At 44.5% G+C, this 22,126-nt stretch overlaps 1 protein-coding gene across 9 annotated transcripts in view; it reads right to left on the bottom strand.

The window, feature by feature from the left end:
- Positions 1-2,554: 2,554 nt before the first annotated feature.
- Positions 2,555-22,126, bottom strand: part of LOC128447914 (plasma membrane calcium-transporting ATPase 1) — a 70,504-nt gene continuing 50,932 nt past the window's right edge. For all 9 annotated transcript variants that reach the window (XM_053430340.1, XM_053430358.1, XM_053430393.1 and 6 more), the window contains 13 exons: positions 21,488-21,702; positions 21,104-21,346; positions 19,383-19,624; positions 19,024-19,261; positions 15,712-15,891; positions 15,388-15,475; positions 14,669-14,775; positions 12,391-12,582; positions 10,881-11,094; positions 10,548-10,759; positions 9,741-9,848; positions 8,342-8,524; positions 2,555-2,797 (listed from right to left, as the gene is read on the bottom strand). In XM_053430340.1, coding sequence (XP_053286315.1) covers positions 2,555-2,797; positions 8,342-8,524; positions 9,741-9,848; positions 10,548-10,759; positions 10,881-11,094; positions 12,391-12,582; positions 14,669-14,775; positions 15,388-15,475; positions 15,712-15,891; positions 19,024-19,261; positions 19,383-19,624; positions 21,104-21,346; positions 21,488-21,702 — 2,465 coding nt within the window. The remainder of the gene's footprint in view (positions 2,798-8,341; positions 8,525-9,740; positions 9,849-10,547; positions 10,760-10,880; positions 11,095-12,390; positions 12,583-14,668; positions 14,776-15,387; positions 15,476-15,711; positions 15,892-19,023; positions 19,262-19,382; positions 19,625-21,103; positions 21,347-21,487; positions 21,703-22,126) is intronic.

The following is a 22,126-nucleotide window of genomic DNA, read 5'->3' as shown; positions in this document are numbered from 1 at the left end:
TATCTCCAAAATATTAAAAAGTACTTAATATAAAAATACAGAAGAATTGTAAAAAATGAGCAAAACATTGAATTTTTATATGAAAACCATGCAAGAAAGATTCCCCATTCAGTTAAATAGTAACTTTAAGATTCTGGAAAGCAAGGGAATGAAAGGGAAGTGGTCGGATGAGAGAAGCGCAGGCGAACTGCCACCCACTCGCTTTTCATGTAAACATTGTAGAGGTCCTTTAATCTTGGATTCGGCAGTGACGACTGAAGATTTTCTCCTTGCTTTTTGGTCATGTTTGGAGTAAAGGGCCGGGAGAGTGGGGGTGGGGGGGGATGGGGGGAGTCGGGGGGTCAGAGGGGGTCGTGGGTGAGAAAGTCCAAAGGAAACCTCGAGAACAATGAGATAAAAAACAATACAGACAACCTATAAAATATGGCTCTGAGTTACATAGAAAAAGCTCGTAAGCGGGGGGGGGGGGGGGGGGGGGGGGACGCTTCACTGCTTCTGATTGGAGGATGATTCCTTCTTCTTCTAATCTGCGGTCAACAACGGGCAGGAAGTACAGAGCGGCAGCAGGGTCACACAGTGGATTTAACTCTACAGGCTGAAATCATCTAGACTTCCATAAACCTCAGCGTGGCCGCCACACTGACGTCTGTCAATCAAACCCAGCGGCAGCAGGGAGGGTTGATGATGATGATGAGGATCAAGCTCCTCCTCTGCTGCGGCTGTGGGAGGTCACTGACAGACTATTTAGTTTCTGTTTGTAAAATCGGACAAACGAGGGAGACATGGGATGCCGGACTAGGATTGGTCTTTGACACAGACACACAGTCCAGAAGCTGTTCAGAGATACAAGTGTATATATATATTGTGTCTGTCGAACAGGACGAGCTGCAGCGCCGAGCGGAACAGACTCATCGATACTCTCAACGTAAAATCTCTGCGTTTTTGTGATCTGAAGAAATCCTAAAAGGACGACACAGTGGAGGAGCGGTTGGTGGTCCCCTCCCAGTGTCAGTGATCACGGTCTTATCCAGTTAGAGCCTCTCACCAACGACTTAATGTTACGGAAGTTAACGTTACACACCGAAATAGAGAACGGATGATAAATCCCTTTTTAGATTCGTTTCTGTCGGTGTATTTGTGTTTCTCACATTTCAGACGTTGGTGTTTTTTTTGTGACCGGTGGAAAAACGGGTTGAGAGGAGGAGCAGAGCAGACTGGGGCGAACCCAGCCTTTCACCCAATGTGGGCTGTGATGTGTTCTGGCACCTTCCAACCCGGCACTGGTGAATCACTTTCCCCGGGATCTGGACCACGTGGACTCTACACAGATTGTGCTTCGCCTACAAGTGAGCGGGGGGGGCGTGTGGAGAAGGTCCATGTACGTGGACACCCACCGTCCTGCTGTCGAGCGCCAGGAGGCTGCAGCTGCACCGCGACACTTTCCTTCTGAGTATCGATGAGTCTGATCTCGAGCTGCGGTGGAAACAGGATGTTCGGTCCGACAGAAGTTCTCTCTCCGAACAGATGCTGCTGCAGACTAACACACAGATGGTCGACTAAATAGAATCCCAACTATTCATTCCAAGTTATCATGCGACTCAACACGAATGAAGCAGAACATGCATCGTACTAGAAGGGGGGGGAGGGGGGGGGGGGCAGAGAGAACCAGGACCCTGACTGGATGGGATGAGGTCAGACGCCCACTCAGCTTCGATATTTCTGGGGTAATAAACATTCTGTTTTCTCCACATGCAACAGCAGCGGAAAAGAAAAAGAACCAACACGTACAGACACGATAAAGGGAAGAACATCTTTTAAACCTTGAAGACTGTAGTGTCACACTCACAAGACATTCGCAGGAGTTTGAATCAACCATCCATCAACATTCGTTAGAGGGTTTTTCCAAAAACAAACAGAAATGCTCAACATCTAAAAAATAAAAAAAATGTTTTAAATCAAAAATAAAATTTAAAAGGTTACACATTTTTTGCCTAAAAATCTTCTGATCACCAAACCCCGGCTGTTAGCTGTGTAGAAGAGCGGAAGCGTATGTACATGAGAGCCACTGCACTCGTTGAAAAGTTCGGTGCCGTTTTTCGAGAGAGCGTAAAAAGCGGTAAAATGAAGCGAGTACAGAAACACGACATGCTGCTGCGAGTCCCGCCAGGATTCAAACCAACGCTGTTTAAAAGCTTTTTCCCAAAAAAAGGATCATCAGGTAATAAAAAAAAATATACATGAAAGGACGACAGGACAAGCCTTCCGCTGCGGAGAGATTCCACCCTGCACTGATTGGCGCGTGTGGTGGGTTGGAGGGGGGTGGGAGGGGCCTGGGGCTGGGGGGGTGGAGGGGGCACAGTCAGTATGAAAAACACAACGTGGCAGGAATGACTGATGGGGAGGAGGGGTGGGGGGAAGACGACGTGAAGCGTGTGTGCGTGCAGAATGAAGGAATGAGTGGAGTGATGACTTCCCTCCTCAGTGCGACAGTTCAGTTGGTGGGATGACACGTGATGCTGATGAAGAGGAGGGAGGGAGGAGGAGGAGGAGGAGCTCAGATGGATGGCTCCTGGCTGCGGGGGGGGAGGGCGCTGGGCGGCTCTCCTCCCCCCGTCGCCCCGGAGGAGGCGCTGGGAAGGGACTCGATCTCGTCGCCGCTCTCCTCGATGGGGGGGTTGCGGGCCTCCTCCTCGGACAGGGGCACGAACTCGGGATGGGCCATGAAGCTGTGGATGGAGTTACGGGACTCTGGGCTCTCCAGCCGCAGGGAGCTACGGAACGCGTTCACCACCTTAATCTGAAACAAGGAAAGAGAAGACATGTCAGAGACCCTATGGTTATGAACAGGGGGGGGGGGGGGGGGACCAGGGGGGGGTGGGAGGACACGTGGTGGATGCTGTGTCTGTGCAGGGAAGGAGCAAAACCCACAAAACACACAACGGCAAACTGAAGTCGGCTGGATGAGAACATGGAGGTGGAGTGAGAAGGATTCACGGCACATCGACACAATAAGTACAAAACTAAAGAGGCAACTGAAAAATAAACTGCAACAAAAAACCAGGCAGGTGAATGTGGAGGGACATCAAAACAAACACACACAGACACACACACACGATAATCTATCATACAAGTCTGACATTAACACAATCTGCTGCTCCTGCTGCGTTGTCTTCAGAGGATGTTTCATATTTTAAAACTCAATTTTTTTTTCAATATCCGAGACAACATGAGTTATGAATACGTCTCAAGAAGGTTCCGTTAGTTTCAGCTTCACTGAACTTTGAATAAACAAGTAAACAGCTCATTCTGCAGGAGTGTGATGGACCAGAATCCTCTGTGGGTATATAATACTTGAGTGGTGCAATAATAATAAATATAAAATTGCTTAAAGTCAAATTTAATGTAAAAAATAATCTAAATAAATGAATAAAACCGACTGACATGCAGGGGAGTTATGACTCCTGGTAACGAGTGGTAACTCAGCCACAGACGTGTCATCAGCATTTCAAACGAAACCCAGTCCCAGCAAACAACAAACAACAAACAAACACAAACACGCACACGCTCTGGAAAAGCGACAAACACATGCACACTGTGAAGCATTTATAATCACATTCAGAGCCAGAAACGTTTTGTCCTCTGGCTGCTCTCTCCGCTCGCTGCCTAGAGTCGCAGCCTGTGATGAATCCAGTGAGGCTGCAGCTGATCACACTGATTCATACACACCAGCACACACTCTTCATTATAATTAATAATCCTGCAGTTCAAAGCTCTCTATTACCGAACCACAGGAGAGCTGCAGGCTGAGCACTGCAGCTTAGAGCATACATGCAACCATCACACACACACACACACACACACACACACACACACACACACACACACACACACACACACACACACACACACACACACACACACACACAGACACTCACAAGTTAAAAAGCTCTTGGCTGTTAAACCATGAGAGACTTGCTGAGCCTGACAGATTTAACCCTGCACAGGATTAACCCATAAAATTATCTTGGTGCCCAGGCTGTCGCCTCCAAGAAGAAAAGAATAAAAGGAAAAACAACAAAAGAAATAGGACAGAGGATTTTTTTTTTTCCATCTCACTGACACGAATCTGAAGATTTCACATTATCTCTGTCTCATTGGCCACATGTGCCAACAGTTGTGATCTGTCAGTGACTCGTCAGGCAGCAAGTCGCATCAGGGTCAGGACATGCAGGGGGATGAGCAGCAGGCGGAGAGGAAGTGATGACAAGTATCAAACACACACACACAGGGATTAGGATGGAGAGAGACAGGCACAGAAGGTGAGGAGGAAGTAGAGAGAGATGGAATCAGAGCAAGAGATGGGAACAGGTTGTCTGCAAGTTCATCTGTGGTAATAGATTACCAGAAAACTAGAAGGAATGACCTTTCTCACTTTCTCTACCCTAGTGAGAATCGGTGGTTTTTACATTTACACAGATTCCCATTTGAATAATGAATTAATCTTGATGAAAAGTCATTAAGAGAACAGATATCTGTAAGTATTTGTGTTGTGTTGCAGCTGGATTGAATCTAGTGGAACTGTCAGTTGTTGCTTTACGGAGTTGCCGTCTTTTTTTTGTTTTTAAGCAGGATTACGCAAAACTTGGGCTGAAGGAATGGAGCCTGGGAAAAATCCCATAAATGTTGGTACAGATGCAAATTAGGGGATGGTTCCCTCCTCTGCTTCCTGCTGCTGCAGCTTCACATTAAAAGCCTTCACAGGAAACATATGAAGTGCTTTTATTGTGAAGTAGCTGCAGACAGATACAACTGAGCAGAACCTGACATTTCCTCTGTTAGGAGATCCCACGTTACCTGCACCTCATCATCAGGTCCAACTTCATGTGAGTTACTATCGTGTTTTTCATAAATCACTGAGTTGGTTGTTATAACTATTAGAAACAGTCAGATTAGCTCAGGACGTGCAGACACCCGGTGATGACAGAGCAGCGTTCAGAGCTTCATGCAGTGCAAACAGAGAAAGAAGAAACAGAGTCCAGCCGGGTGAAGCGAGAGGTTAGCTGGCCTCCGGGCACCGACTCACTGCCTGCAGTGGAGGAGGAAGCAGCAGGGGGTGGAGCCCCGGCCGAGTTGGTGAGAGAGGAGGAGGAGCTAAGCCCTACGTGGGTGGGGCTAGAGAGAGTTTTGGCGGCAGTGGCGTCATTGTGCTGGCTGACGACGGACGGCTGGCGGCGCAGGGCACCTGGCACCGCCGCCTGGCCCGTCTGGAAGGTATAGACCACATCCATCTGAAGGAGGGACAGCCACAGCACACAGTTAGAGAGCAGAGACAGAGAGAGAGAGGAGACAGGGCAAGAGAAGGAAGGAGACACTTGTAGAAAGGTTAAAGAAGGTTTTAAAAAGGCTGAAGTTGTCAGTTATTATAGTTATTGTCTAAAGTGACACAAGCAGCAGACAGACAGAAGAAGTAGCCCAGGTGATGTTCCTCCACAGAGGGAAAGGGATTCAATCGCTGTCTTCCAGGAGAATTGACGGCAGGAGAATAACCCAGAGACTTAATGTACATCAAACCATTAACTTGAAAGGGAAAACAATGGATTGTGGATAATGTTGCTCTTTGCATTTTTGTAAGTTGTTTCTTCACAGGTCACAATCCCTTTCTCTGAACCTCAGCATGTGTTAGTTGAACGCGTCTTTGCTCGATTAAACCTCCTCTCTGAGCGCTTTGCTGCCAAAGGTCAGAGTCTCACACAGACCTCATCTCCATCTGGTACAAACCTGTGATCCGCCGTTATCTCAACCCTCCCCACGTTGTAATTGGATCTTAATACACAAATTAATTAGGCACAGAAGCGTCTCGGGTCAAAAGCTGCTATTCTCGAGGTATCGCTACGACTTGAGTCAGGGTCGTTTACCAGAAGGACACATGTTCCAGTACCCGGGCTAACTATGCCAATGTTGAGAAGATAAGATCAAACAGGGGAAAGGATTTCTAGAACTAGTGCTGGTCTAGCTTCTATTGTCAGTGATGGGGCACTAATACTTATTTGTCCTTTTTTGATAAAATATGCAAACATTTGATTTAATTTCTGAAATAGAAATAAGGGTCTTGTGAGTGTTCTATATTTGTGCCGGTATAAAGAAACTCCCCCATGTTCCCCAGCCTTGGTTTCACCCTCAGGTTTCTACAAGTCAGATGGCTTCATCAGCTTCTGATCGTGGCATGAAGCAGAAAATCCAAACAAAGAGATTCTTACTTCTCTCAAGGTACCAGTGGATTGTTTCTCCATATTCTAACCCATTTACTGAAACATACAAAATCACATTTTCTTTAATCCAATCTTGGGCCACAGTGGTGATCTGTTCTGCAGCTGAGAGAAAGTATCGAGCTGACAAAGAAGATGGAGAGACAAAAGAACGTGAGACAGAAACAAAACCAGGAAGAGGATGATGGAGTGATAAGGATAAAGGTTTTAAAAAGTGAGGAGAGGGGGAGGAAAGATTGAGAGAAAAACGCAGTAAGAGAGAGAGAGCTGTCAATTACTCAGTCGCAGACCAAAAACGTGAACATCCAGAGGAAGCTCAGATAGGAGGGAGGGATGAAAAGAGGAAACAGAGCGAGGAAGAAAAGCTTTATGAATCCGGCTGAAAGGAGGGGAGGCTGGAGAAAGAGGAGAAACTGTGTCACTTGGAACGACTGATAAAGTTTCAGCAGTGAGTGCCGCTTGTACCAATTATTCCCCCACTGTGTTTGACTGTCGAGGCGTTGAGCGGCACAACGCTGCCCACCAGGATTAGAGAGGAGGAGGACAAGAAGAGGAGCACGGAGAGATAAGAACCTAATTAGCTTGCAGCCTTTCGTCGCCTCCCCCTCCATCCCCTCATCCTCCCATCCCAATAGGACGACAGACTGATACAACAGATACTCGAAGAGAAAGCAGAGAGAGCTTCCACAGGTTCTCCTGATGAAAATCATTAGCATTAGCATTCCAGAAAACAGATCTTGTTTCCAGCTGGTGCCGAGCGTCGCCTGATGGTGGAACGTCCAATCGGCTGTAGTGCAGTGTGTAAACACAGGTACACGGTGTCAACACATTTATCTTGTGACGCAACACAATCGGGCCTCTAATGAAACTCAGACACGCCCCCCCCCCCCACACCCCCCCCGTCAGAGAGGAGGCCGATGGCGACAGAGACGCTGCCTCTTCTACAACAAGATGTCAACCACGGTGAGAACTTTCTAATATCAGAACCTTGTAAATTATGTGAACAACATGCAGCAGCGGACATATTTATAAAGTAATATTTTCAAACTGTCCCTTGTCAAATAATGTACATTTTTATAATCGTGGCCCACTCTGGCCTACACTAGAAATCAGCTGTTCAAAGTGACAGTTTGCAAATAAACGTCTGGCTCATAGACGACTTTCAAGATGAGAGAATCGTTTTTACATATAATAATATTAAAATCCATAAATATGATTGTTGCAGGAATGTGATTTAGTAGAGAATATAAGATACTGAGAAAGTGTTCATTGTTTGTGGAAAGGAAACCTTTGAAACGTTGTGTGAAACGAGTGATGTTCTGTCTGTTAGTTTGAGTCTTCAGCTTCAGCAGAGGTCAAACTGACAAAACTCCAGAGGACGCAGCAGAAGAATGTATTCGTTATTATTAATTCAGATGTGTTAAGCTTCTGGCCACAATGAGCAGAAGTTGGAGCCGCTCTGAGAGGAAGACACCTGACCTCTGTGGCTCTGTGTGTGTTTGTGTGTGTGTGTGTGTGTGTGTGTGTGTGTGTGTGTGTGTGGGAGCACAGCGTTGGCTGCTGTTCCTTCAGGTGGGTGTTAGCATCGAGGCTAATGAAGCCCATAGGGACTGAATGGCACTGCTTGTGGACAAGCTAGTGCTCGGTGCGTGTTGTTCTATCCTGTAGGAGGATGGTAACACACACACACACACACACACATCCAGCGATGACTCACTAGAGAAGATAGAGATGTGATAGGAGGGTTCCTCTGCTCAGGGACGGCTGCTAACCAAAGATTTTCTAATCGACTAGTTCAAGAAATTAGTCGTTGTACGTTTGTAGCATTGAATAACTTATTAAAAAACATATTTTTTGGGGGGGGGGGGGGGGGGGGGGTGTCAGAAAATGTTGCAGGCCTGAGGCAGAATGATCTAAGCTGCTTACGGGAAAACACAAAACCATGAATATCAGCCTTCAAAATATAGTTTGTGTGGTTTTTTTGGGCTTATTAGTAATTATATATTATCGTCATAAATACCACCTCTCAAACTTGAAGTGAATGAGTTGGACATGGTCGTGTCCTGGGGTCGTACCTGGGTCTGGATGCGGTTCAGCCCTCTGAACCAGAGGATCTGGCCTCTCCTCAGCTCCATCTCTGCGTGGTCGATCTCGTCGTCGCCCTCCGTCAGCTCCTCCGCGTGCATCTCCTCCTTGGTGGTGCCGTGACCCGCCTCCTTCAGGAACTTCAGGTGGTGGGTGGGGATCGCTGAGATCAGCTGAGTGTGACAACAAAAGAAGTTTTGTTTAACTCAGTGAGTAAATTAGAGACAAGTCTTGATTTGGGTGTTGCAGAGTTTCATTAACACCCATTGATCACGAATCATCAGTAGGAAGACTTGTATCTATATAATATATATTTTAGCCATTTCTATGTATATTTATATATATGGGCCACTACGTGTTTTGGAGTCTCATACAAACCACGGCCTGAAACATTTGGATGCATGTTATCTTTCAATGTTCTTAGTCTTTAACGAGTCCCTCAGTTTGATATAGGTGTAATAATAGACTAGAATAATATTCAGAAGAGTTAAAATAATTTATATCATCAAGACTTGAATTATTACCTATTATTATTACCCTGAAATATGGTGGAAGTTTGAAAAATTCATTTTTCTTAAAAAAAGACTGATGATCTCTAAGTTGTTTGTGTAATAAATCAACAATCATTGAACTATTTTGTTACTAAATTCTTTATAACAAGGAAACATTCCTTAAGATCGACACGTTTGTTTTGTGTGTGAAGCCAGACATGGAGGTGTCGGCTTTATATCAAGTTGTGTTACCTGTATTGTTTTACCGCTCTTGACTTGTTGTTTGTTCATTGTTCTAATAAAAAAGGCAGGAGAGAGACACCCAGCCTCCTGCTGCACATCAGCTTTTTATATTTCTGTTGCCTTCCCCTCCCTCCCTCCCTATCTCTCCCTCCCTCCCCCTCTCTGAAGGTGTTTTACCTCTAACTCACAGACCTCAGATCAGTCTGTTTCTGTCAGCATCTTCCCGTCTCTGCCCTCCGACTGAACCCACAACGCTCCAAACAACTTTCTTTCCCCTATTTAACATACGCTTTCTAAGCCCGTGTGTGTTTGCGTGTGCGAACATGTTAACCGCACCACGCGTGTGGGAGTGTGTGTGTGTGTGTGTGTGTGTGTTTGTGTGTGAATGCACAGAGGGACCGACACGCTGGGTTTGTTGTTGCTCGGCGATCACACACAGGAGTCGCACTGCTTTCATGTGCGGAGCTCATTACCATGGCGATGGTCGCGATGGAAACGCGGCCGCGGCACCAGTGCGGCGGTTCGATGCCACAAACCGCTTCACTCTCGCCTCAGTGTGTATTTATCATGGTCAGATCTCAGGGGGGACTGATCCGGCTCTGACGCCGTCTGATGAGAATATAAACAGCCGTGGTTCTTGGTCTGGTTCTCTCACCTGTCCCCACAGCAGCTCTCCCACTCCGATGAAGACGCACCACAGCCACTGGTCGATGGTCAGAGCGGTGCAGGAGAACGGCTTCCCCCCGAACTGGACGATGACGATCTGAGGAGGAGGAGGAGAAGTGAAGGACGTGTGAGCTGCAGGAACTCTGACGTCAAAGTCCGGTGGTGATCAGTGCTTCTCTGAAAGGATCCTCCTAAGTCGTATTGTCTCTGTCCCCAAAGAGCCGGATGTATTTTCTCTCTCTTTTATTCCATCCTGCTCCATTGTTGTTAAAAGCAATGACAAGTTCCGTCATTACCATGAACACACACTGTAGTTTATTACTATTCAATCCTACAGTCACTGTTCCAGCTAACCCAAATACTCAGAGACGCAAATGTGAATAAATCCAGCGCTGAAAATAGTCTTCTGAAAGATTCACTATCTTTGTGCAGCATTTGTGGAACCTTGTGTCCAGCCGTTTGATCTGGAGGGTAAACCTGTGACCACACATCCACATGTCTGTATCAGATGAAGCTGCATGTAGTAGAAGTAGTGTTTGTGTGCTCCTGCTGACTGATACACAGGTGGGGGTTAAAAACAGAACCTCAGTGGTGGAGATAAAGAGGAAATGACTTCATGAAAAGCAGTGACATCCCCAATGACTCGTGTAGACAGACCTTTATTGTCTCGGTCTTAATGCACGGTATTCAGAACCCCCTCCAACCTCCCCTGATATTAATAATTTAACATAATCAATTTTGAATTTGAATTTAATCCATGAAAGAAAAGGTTTAGATGATGATAATGATGCGTTACCTGCAGGACGAAGGTCCCCAGGACCACGCTGCAGAAGATGGGGTTCTTGTAGATGCCCTCGAACACGTTCCTCTCTCCGTGGATCTTCCTGGCGTTGATTTCATTGAAGAGCTGCATCATGACGAACACGTTGAACACGATGGTGTAGTGCTCGCTTGGCGGTGAGTGCAGGGGAGTGTAGCGGCCGCAGTCGATGTCGAAAATCTTCTCACCTGAGAAAAGACAACACAGGAGATCAATAAACCATAAATAACTCTGACTGAGCTGGGGAAGATGCTGGTCGAATGGCTCGTCTGGTTTCCACAGCCAGTGTTGTCTGTTTGCGTCACTCACCAGCGAAGAGCAGGGTGAAGATGATGACGAGCTGGTACACGGCGTGGCCCAGGATGTTCTTCATCATGGTCCGGGAAATGAGAGGCTTGTTGCGGCCGTAAGGTTTGCGCAGCAGCAGGGACTCGGTGGGCGGCTCGGTGGCCAGAGCGAGAGACGCCAGAGTGTCCATGATGAGGTTCACCCACAGCATCTGCACGGCCTTCAGAGGAGAATCCTGCAGGAAGAAGGGATTTTAATATGAATGTTAAACAAACAACAGGAAATAATGAACCGGAGTGACAACAACCAGGGTAGACTTGAGATTTCACGTTCATGAGGACAGACACATTTTTTTGTGAGAACTTTGACCACCAACTTTTAATCAGTTCATCCTTGAGTACAACTGAACCTTTGTGCCAAATTTGAAGCAATTCCTTCAGGACATTGTTGAGATATCGTGTTCACAAGTGCAGGATTGACTGACAGCCCCGAAAACATACTGCTTCCGGCCATCTTGTATTGACCAGAATAAAATGAGTTAAAGTTAATTATCCTGACCTCCAGCGCGAGAGTCATCCTATTCAAATAAGCCCTTATTATCCTATTCTTCACAATGTAAATGTATATTCACACACACACACACACACTAACAACCTTCTAGCCCGAGTCTGTCCTCTGTGTAAAACGATAACGACATAAATCAGTTTATCATCCTTTAATGATCTGTGCCACCAGTTCAGCGGCCAATCAGCAGCCAGCGGTAGATGATCAGTGAGGCTGAACGCAGACCTGCTGAGTCCCGGTTATATTTCAGGATTATGATGGTGACGTGTTGCCATGGTTGCAGGCTGTATCTTAGCCTACTTTCTGTTCCACGCTCCGGAGACGAGTTCGTTATCGGCCCTGCCAGCTGTGAGCCTTTCAATTAATACACAGCCGCAAGTTACTTCTTTCTTATTGTGTCAGGAGTTCACTTTCATGATTAGAGACACATTATGAAACTAAATGTGACTCGGTCGCCTCCTCACTGCACCGACACTGAATTAAAGTCACAGACGATTTGCTTTCTTTTCCTCTTTCTGTGGATATTTGACCAAAGAGAGATTTACAGATGTTCACAGATGCAACAAACACACGAGAAAGACTCAAAACGTCAATTAGACCCAACAAAACACAGGCTTCTCTTCAGGTGCATCTATCGAACACAAATCAACAGGTAAAAGGTAGAAGTATATCTACTAGGAGCTGAAGTAAACACTCAAAACAGCATCAGCTTGAAACTGATATGGAAAGAATAAATATTTAAAACTGATATTAACGCTGTAGGACTGTGGAGATAAAATTCAACTTTTGCTTTGTGTCTCAAACCACAAGGGCACTCGAGAGTATTTACGCCTGCCGAGGCCCAGCAGGCCGCTTATGAAACCACATTTAAATTCATTAGATCCAGATTTGTAATAAATATTTATCAGATTTTTCATCAAGAACCATGAATAATTCCGAGGAAATAACGGTATAGTAACCAGCGGACCTGTGTGATGCAGGCACCGGTGAACGCCACGATCACAGCCACCACGTTGACGGTCAGCTGGAACTGCAGGAACTTGGAGATGCTGTCGTAGACGTTCCTCCCCCACATGACGGCCTTGACGATGCTGGTGAAGTTGTCGTCGGTCAGGATGATGTCGGACGCCTCCTTCGCCACGTCTGTGCCAGCGATTCCCTGATGGGAAGCAGAGGGACATGTCAAATCCCAGTTCAGGATTTCAAAATAACCCTTCAGCAGCTGGAGCTGAATTTGAACTACTTAATTCCAGCGCTCTGGAACAAGGCACTGGGCTCCAAACTGGTTGCACTGGGCAGCTCAGAGTGTTAAGAGACCTGGTTTGTCTTTAAGAGCTGATCTTGTTTCTAAATAAAAAAATGCTTCACCTCAATGGTCAAGGGACGTCAGGAGTTAAAAAGACCAACAGCTGTGACAGATGATGACAGTTGGAAACGTAAAAGAAAGTGTAATGTGACTGTTTCCTGTTTCATGCAGGAGATGAGTTGTTGTTTCCAGCGAATCAGATTAATTTATCTTAAATATAATGTTAAAAACACCTAGGAGAGAAGAGAGGCCTCTCCGGGTGAGTCAGACGACACTGGTTTGTGGGACAATGCAGCTAAACTGTACAAGGCTTCAACTGGGAACAGGTTTCCCCCAGTCAACTGACACAGAGGTAAAACTAAAGCAGGACAATGAGTCTCGTGTTAACAGTAACCATGAAGACGCTGTGGAGCGGGTTCCTCTCTGCAGACTCTTCACAAACAGACTGAACAGGTCATAATTGAACAGGGACACTCTTTGCTAACTGAAAATATTCCACCTGGGACACATTAGGACTGGAAGGTCACTGGTTGAAGTCCCCCGGGTGTCCCTGTGTTGTGTTTAAGAACAGTAACGATTGCTGGGGAGCTGTTTGACAGCCTGGCGGCTGCTGAGCTTCAAGCGGGAGACACTGGAGTTCAGTAAATAAAGGTCACAACAACACACAGAGCTCAGCTGATGCTGCTGAGCTCATCTCCACTCACTTCTCAATGAGAAGCTTCCACCGTGTCTTCAGCTGATCGTTGTTCTGTCTTTGTGTTCTGATGTCAACTCAGAGAAACGTCTCATTATGAATCTTTCCTGATTAATTAAAATTCCCTGACAACTAACGACTGGAATCAGTGTCTCTGCATAATTTATCAGGAGATTAATTCCCTGTTGGTTCAAAACTGCATTTAACATTCGTTTGTTCGTCACATGTCAAATATCTGTCTTCAGCATTCATGTTGTAACGACTTCATACACCAGCTCAGTCAGATTTAAATCTAGGACACTAAGGAGAGAATCTAAAAATATTTTCTTTTGAGTTTGTCTGCTTAAGAAAAAGACGTAAACTTCACAGATTTTTCTATTTTCAGCTCAGTGTGCTCATTTGTTCTGGATATAAATATATATCAACATCAGAGTCTGAATCAGCAGTTAAGACAATAAAGAGCAGTCAATGTTGTGTATGGGGCTTAGATATACTTAAGGTACTTTACTACAAATAATATAAATGAAAAAAGATTAATTAAATACTTTCCTTTGCATATAATACATGTTTTAGATATTAAGATGTATTTTTCACTCATTTTCTGGTAACAACTGGTGACATCATATTTTTTCATAGCTTAAATATTTATAATATTTACATTTTTTTTACATATTTTACATTATTTTACTAAATAAACTTAGTCATGATTTTTGCTATGATAGAAATTCAAACTGTTCATTTGATGAGAAAGTAACACATCTGAACATCTAAAACATACTATTACAAGTTATTTGTTGTTTTAAAGTACACAGATAAAGTACATGTATACGTGTGATTAGAGTCAATGGTATAAAAAGACTGATACATTATTTACTGTAATGTAAATACAGTAAATAAGACAACAATAAAGAGACAACATTATTCTCCCTCTGAGGCACGACACATGTCAGAGGAGAAGGATCCTCTGTGGATCGGCCGAGTCATCCATGCTCAACATTTATAGATTAACTTTTCCATTTCACAGCTTTCTTAATGAATCTTTGACATTAAGCTCAATCTGCTGTGGATATACGTTCAGAGAGAACACTTCTTTCACGGCTGAATTCAAAATGTAATTAACTTAAAGGATTTTGTTAACGATGCAGAGCAAAGTGAAACAGCAGATGAGTGAAGAGCTGTCGAGCGAGGAGGGCACGAGAAAAAAAAAAAAAAAAAAAGAGGTGAAAGAAATGAAGAAGTGGTTACCATGGCAAAGCCCACATCAGCCTTCTTGAGGGCGGGGCCATCGTTGGTGCCGTCGCCCGTCACCGCCACCACCTGCCGGGTCTCCAGCACCGTGCTGTCGATGATTCCTGATCAGCAGAACGGAACAAGGAGACAGTTCTCCATCTCAATGTGTGCAGGAAAGATCCCTTTGTTATTGTTTTTGTTTTACTGCTTTGATTGTTCTCAGATTGCATTGGTGTCTGGATTAGAAAGACACTTATTCCTGATGGTTTAGATATAAATTATACATCCTGTTGTATATTACTGAATCCAGGGTTCATACACATTTTGACCAATGGATTTCCATGACTTTTTCAATAACTTTAAACCAAATTTCCATAACCGAACATTTTGTGAAATCTCGGTGTATAACCGAAAAAGTGACAGAATGTAGTATTTAGACTAACAATGAGAATTCCAAGGCACACAGTAAACCTTAAATGACATAAACCCAAGTATGCCTGCTTATATTTTGAGCGTATTTCTTTTAAAAGCATATTAGTTCTTTAAAACTCAGCGTAAATGAACGACATGAAATATGAATATAATAAATTTCCATGACTTTTCCACAACTTTGGGGATTTTATTTTTTTCCATGATTTTTCCAGGCCTGGAAAAACACATTTTAAAATTCCATGACTTTTCCAGGTTTTCCATGACCGTAGGAACCCTGTGAATCCCTGTTAGAATGAACCCACCTTTAACCAGAGTGTGTTTGTCTGTCGGTGAAGAACGAGCCAGGACTCGGAGTTTGGGCCAAACTTTGTCCAGACGCTCTTGTTCCACCTAAAAAAGTAAAAAAATAAAAGTTTTATCAGGGTTTTTTCCCCCAATTTAAACATTATGGGTTAAATACTTACAAAATAAAATCCCTGCCTTTGAAAGGAAACCTTGAGCATTACCTCTGAAGGTAGTTGTGTTTTTAAAAATGATAAACAATAACTTGGCATGACAGGTGAAGTATTTCCCTGCTATATCATGGGGGCATTATCAAGACAGTATCATTTGCTTCCTGTTCTCACCTCTCCTTGGTCATTTCTGATCAGCTGGTTGAACTCCTTCCCCTCCATACACAAGAAGTCCTCCCCAGGCAGCAGGATGCCACACTTGGTAGCAATAGCACGTGCGGTGTTGATGTTATCTCCGGTAACCATGCGTACAGTGATGCCTGCGCGCTGACACTTCGCAATAGCCTCAGGTACCTGGATGAGTGACAGGAAAGATAAATGTGTACGTTTCAGTAACTGGAAACCCGAAAGATTAACACAGATGTCAACACAGCCGGGAGGAGAGAGGACACGCAAAAAGATTTTTTGAGCCTGTAGGACGCTCACTCATCTTCAATCCAAGTGAAACGTGGTCTGCCATCACCTTTTTCACTTTATTCTGCAGAAGTCATGTTAAATAAATCTCGTTCTGTAACAGCAGCAGCAGGTTCCACCCGAGGACCCAGAGTTCAGCCTGTCAGGGATGATTGAGTAAATACACAGGGACAGAGGGAAGCCTCAGAGGAGTCCACGCTGATGTGTTGGTCAGCTGGAAATCAGAAAGCAGCTGGAAGCTTCCGCTGCTCATCAGGAGCTTTCAGCTGATCACAGGGCTCCTGTGTGTTTGCTTACAAATATGTACACACACATCATACCTCGGATTCATGCACACAAGAGCCTTGATTTGAGTGTGGGGGGGTGAAGGGGCCTGATTGTTATGACAAACACGCAAAATCCTTGATTTCACTCAGACACTGTGAAGAGTTTTAAAAGCACCGAACAGTGTTTGTCTAATCTTAGCTTTTTCCCTGTACGTAGCACAGACTGTAAATAAAGATGGACGACGCTTCTTCACTTCCTTTCACGACACAAATATGAAGCAAAAACATCCCAGATACGAATCCCCCCCCCCCCCCCCCCCCCCCCCCCCCCCATCTTCTGGAGCAAGGTCCCATCGATACACACGTTCGACCAATCAGGATTCAGTCTCAGCTGTCAATCGTGATGTCTCACTCAGTTTTTGTAACTTGCCAGAAAAATTTGCACTTGAAGAAACATCGGTTTGAAAAATAACTGCCTAAAATGACAGGATCCATCTTTGAGATAAATTCTTTAACGTGTGTTCTGTCTTTTTAGTTTGGTCCATGTCCCGTCCACTTACATGGAGGAGGCAGGATGTATGCCCTGTACTGCAGCCAGCCGTCAGATGGACATTGAGATGCTTTGGCTTATATACAGCAGGTCTTAAGATTCTCCTAGCTTTGAAGTGTGTATGAGTAAAAAGAGATACGATATTTTATTACCTTTGTTTTTTACCATAACCATAAATAATACTACAAGAGGTAGTGGTGTTGTCAAATGCTACCATTAGCATGTCCAGATAAATACCATAGATCCTGTAGTAGCAGCCTTGAATTACCTTAGAGGTTAAGTCATTAGGCAGAAATATGTTAAATAATAAGTCTTCTCACATCGTTAAAGATTCAAAGGTGTTATGTTAGCATGAAATGAGGTTTCATTTAATCTGAATTAACAAGGTGCTACTAGCGCTAACTAGCTCTTCCCTGCAATACATGACGAATGTGCTCCTTTAATTTAATGTCCTCATACTCTCCATTAATAATTAACTGTTGAGGAAGTGGGCCTCATTAGCTGTAGCATGAGTTCAGCTTGATACCACAAAAATGATGTGCTTACAGAAAAAAACCCTTATGCAAGTTTATCATTTGAAGAATTTGATCCAGACAGAATTTTCAGCTTTACCAAACGTTCAAGTGCAATTTAGCTGCAACTGATCAAACCCTCCAGTGACAGCAGCTAATTCTGAAGCAAGCGATGGTTCCTGACTAAAAATGAGAAGCTTCCATTGTTGACTTGAGTCTGAAATCAAAGAGCCATTGTTTAAAGAGCACAATGAGTTGTGACTGTGTATCTGACGCTGTTATCGCTGTAAAGAAAAGAGGACGAGGGAGAGAATGAAACGAGTCATCGAGTGGTTTGGATTTTCTTATGTGATTCACTGACGACTTAAACTGAGTAACCAGTGTTTCACCCAGAGTGCTTTGCACTTGAATGCTGCCTTAAGCACTGAACTTCAGACATTACCCTTGTAAATATCTGGAGGGGCTGTAATACACGTCAGAGTCAGTTGCTCTGGACATTCTTCAGAGTTTTTCCTGCCTGTCAAAGCTTCGCAGGAAGAAAAGAAGAAAACACGGAGGAGACGAGAGAGATTCAACAACTTTTTGGGATAGAAACTGACGCTGGTGTCAATGTGCTGTGTCGAATTTATACACCCCCTGCTCTATCCAGGTCTCAATGCTCTGGACAACATCCTGCTGCGTTCTTCATTTGTGAAAAACGTCCAGACCCAATTATCTGGAGCCAAATGTCTGTTACAACATGTCACGGTCACATACGTGTTTCATGAGCCTGGACATGAACAGTCATTCTGAGCTAAAGTCTGAAATATTCTCTCGTCTCTCACAGGTTGCGTGGAGACAAATGATGAGCTGCCGACCGGCTCCTGCTGCTCTCCGGTTATTTCCATCCGGTCTGTGATCTTCGTGCTCTGACATTAAAGCAGCAGGCGGCAGCACCGGCGGTTTCTCTGCTTCATTACAGGCCTCATTTAACACTTCAAACACGTCCGGTTCCGACGCACCTGAGCAGGACTCGCTTCGCTCTCTGTGTCAGGAGAAAGGATTTCGTTTATCACTGTTATACACGACTGATTGTTGGATTATGTTTCCTCACAGCACAAATATTATGATCAGAAGCCGCCTGTCAGATCAGCTCGGTTACATTCTTCCATCTTTAGTTCTCTCGTGATCTTTGAGGAATAAACTGAACTTCACTGACTTTGCTCAATTCCAGCAGCGCGTGCCGAACATTTCAAAGTGATCGAAGCTAATTTTAGTATTAATGAAAACAGCTTCAGTCTACAAACACTTGAGTCTTCTGTCTCTGAATTGTCTTTGAAGCGGTGTCAGTTTATGATGAAGACAGCTCTGTGGTGTCTTCTTCTTCTTCAAAAAAAAAGTAGGAATGGTCTTAATGTATTTTTAAAATATAGTCTCTATCGACACACTGGGATATTGAGCTTCATATGTGAGGAAACATAAATGACACAATTACAATGTTTTCCTTGTTAAATAGATAAAAACTTTGCTTCTATATAATAATATAATATCAATATTTTAGTGGGTAAATTACATGTCGGTCGGTCACTGCATTAAACTATTATTATCTTCTTTATTTGTGCCATCAAATCAAAGTCTTCTGATCACTAACCGGGCTTGAGCACAGGAAGTGTTTCCAAGCTCAGGATATCTGTGTGAACCGTACCTCATGTCGGACGGGGTCCTCGATGCCGACCACCGCGATGCAGGTGAGGTCGTTCAGGATGTCGTTCTCCACCTCCCAGTTTGGCTCTCCGGCCTCGGCTGGAAAGTCCCTGAAGGCCACGCAGATGGTCCTCAGCCCCTCGCACGCCATCGGCTCGATCACCTTGCGCACCATCTCGTCGCGGTCCTTGGGCTTGAAGTTGCGAGGCTGCCCCTGGGGGTCCAAGATACGAGAGCATCTATGAGAGGAGAGAAGAGAGAGAGAGGGAGGGAGATTATACGTGAGACGTTAATAATCAAGTAAGTAATGCTCCATCCATTACTTTATCCATCCTGCTATCATTCTATCTCATGTCTTACTTCCTCAGGACGATCTCTGACGCTCCTTTGCTGTACATGCGGTAGCCTCCATCGGCGTTCTTCAGCACCGTGCTCATGGACTTGCGGGAGGAGTTGAAGGTGTACACCTTGTAGAGGTTCTCTTCGGGGATCTCCTCTCTGATTGGCTGATAGTCCCTCTTCAGTTCCAGCACCAGGCCCAGCAGAGCACACTCGGTCTTGTTGCCCACGTGGCGCGGCAGGCCGCCTTCTTTCTCTGGAGGCTGAGGGGGGGGGGGGTAAAGTTTGGATGTGATGTACGCTCATCTTGATCTAAAGAGCTCGACTCTCATCATCATATCATCACATAAACAACTGCTCTACAGTTACTGCTTTGCTACTTTATGCTGTTACTGTATTAATATTATTCTTTAGATCTTTTTTCCTGCCATCATTTACTTTGTCTTCTGCCTTCGTCTTGTTTCTCAGGGAACTAGAATCTCTACAGGTTTATTTCTCAACAAACCAGAGCAGTTTCAGTCTACATGTGGTGACCTTTGACCTTTGAAAAACTAAAATCTCACCAGTTTCTCTTTGAGTCATAATGAGAAGTGGTCAACATTTTAAGGAAGACTTGAGGTTTCATGTTCAAGAGGCTAAAACAGGTTATGTAGGCTGGAATAAATGTTCACAGTTGATTATATTAACTGGTGAGGAATTTTTCACCATCATCACATATTACCGTATGTGCCACAATATATTATATATATTGTATATTACACTATATCTATACAGGGGAGTAGTGCCTGTCTCATTCCACAGAGACTCCCTTCTCTCTCTTCACAGCACCCAAGGTCAGGTTATAGATAAAGAACCAACCAACAGTACATTTTAGTGTCTACACTCAGGGACTATCACATCGAACCCAGATGCTCCAGACAGACTACAAGTCTTTCGCTTATTTGATTTAGGAATGCAGACTTTAGACCTAACTATCCAACAGAACGTGAACACCTAGAACACATAGAGTGACAGCAATTCTACTCTTTCATGGATTTGCTTTTAGAATGGGTGACGCAAGTAGAGGGAGATATACTGGGATGCTGTGGGAGACACCTTCAGACTTGGCGCGTTTGTATTTCGTTTCACCTTCTGGTCTCTGTGATGCATCAAGTCTACATTAAAATCTTCTGCATGAGACATCAGCTGCTGCCGGAGTTTCCCTTTCACCAGTTTCCAGAAAACTCCCATTACATTAACTACAGCTATTTTACATTACAATCAGAAATGTCCAGTTATCCACCAGAGTGTCAGTGTTTGTATTTCACATGTTGAAGTCTGAAGTAAGAGAGATATGCTCTGTGAACAAAAACTAAACTTGTTACCTGAGAAAATTTTGCATTTCCCTTCATCTTCTGTGACTCCTCATCCCCAGAGTGGTGTTAAATATGAGGTTTGAAAATTAATACAAAATCCAACCTGTGTTGCTTGAAAAACATTTTCTTGAGATTTTAATACTTTGAAAATGTCTCCACGGAGCCGTCTCACCGCCAAGTTATTTCAATATTTTCTGGCTGATAGCAACTCCTCAATTTCCTTTGTGCATTGAAAAGTTGGACAGAGCATCCAATAAAGAGCTTTGATGTGATATAATACTGTGTGTGTGTGTGTGTGTGTGTGTGTGTGTGTGTGTGTGTGTGTGTGTGTGTGTGTGTTAAGGATCGTGTTGTGGTCGGATGCAGCTCTGACGGTGAAGCTCTCACCAGGATCTTGGTTGTGTACGCCGAGTTGATGGAGATGCTGTTGACCAACGTTTCCAGAGTCTCTGGTTTGATGGCGTCTGGCTCAGGGACAGTTCTGTAGTGCGTGTCCCCGATGTACGCCTGCACCACCGTCATCCGGTTCATGGTCAGCGTGCCCGTCTTGTCCGAGCAGATGGCCGTGGCGTTGCCCATGGTCTCACAGGCATCCAAGTGACGCACCAGGTTGTTGTCCTTCATCATTTTCTGAAAGACGGAGAGCAAGGTTTGAAAGCGCCGTGAGCTGATGACACGTTCGACAGGGGGTCGCTTTTAAAATCCTGACTCTGCAAGGAGTAACCCCCCCCTCCCCCCCCCCCGATCCCCTTCACTTCCCATCCTGCTTACCTTGACAGAGTAGGCCAGAGAGATGGTGACAGCAAGCGGCAGCCCCTCAGGGACGGCCACCACCAGCACTGTCACACCAATAATGAAGAACTTGACAAAGTACTGGATGTAGATGGGGGTGCACTCAGCCAACCAGGTGCGACCCTGGATCGCAAAGGTGTTGATCACAAAGAAGAGGATGAGGATGATGACGGTCAGAGCCGACATGATCAGACCTGCGTGGAATAAGCAGAGATGAGCTCATGTTCAAAATGCACTCACAGTTTATAAGTTTATGATTCTTTAAACTGAACAACAGCGTTCTTTATCCTTTATCCTAATACAAATGACATAATGTATTGATTCCTATCCAGTGATAAGATTATTGTTTTTATTTGCCAGAGAGACTGAGGGGAGACTAGTTATGAAAACTATAACTAGGACCACAGCAGGAGGACTCGAGCCTCCACGTAGAACCACTTACTCCTATTCTTTCTTATCCTGATTATTATTCTGATTTGCACCAACTTAATACACTCATAGATACCCATCTGCTAAATATGAGAGATTCTGTTTATCAAAATCCATTAATAATCATTCCCAAAATGCTGCAAAACACTATGTTCTCACAACGTAAACAACTAAAATCCTTCCACTCTG

The sequence above is a fragment of the Pleuronectes platessa genome, chromosome 2 (genome assembly GCF_947347685.1).
Source record: "Pleuronectes platessa chromosome 2, fPlePla1.1, whole genome shotgun sequence".
Classification (NCBI taxonomy): Eukaryota; Metazoa; Chordata; class Actinopteri; order Pleuronectiformes; family Pleuronectidae; genus Pleuronectes; species Pleuronectes platessa.
Note: the sequence above shows the minus strand (reverse complement) of the source record. Positions and strands in the feature narration are given on the sequence as shown.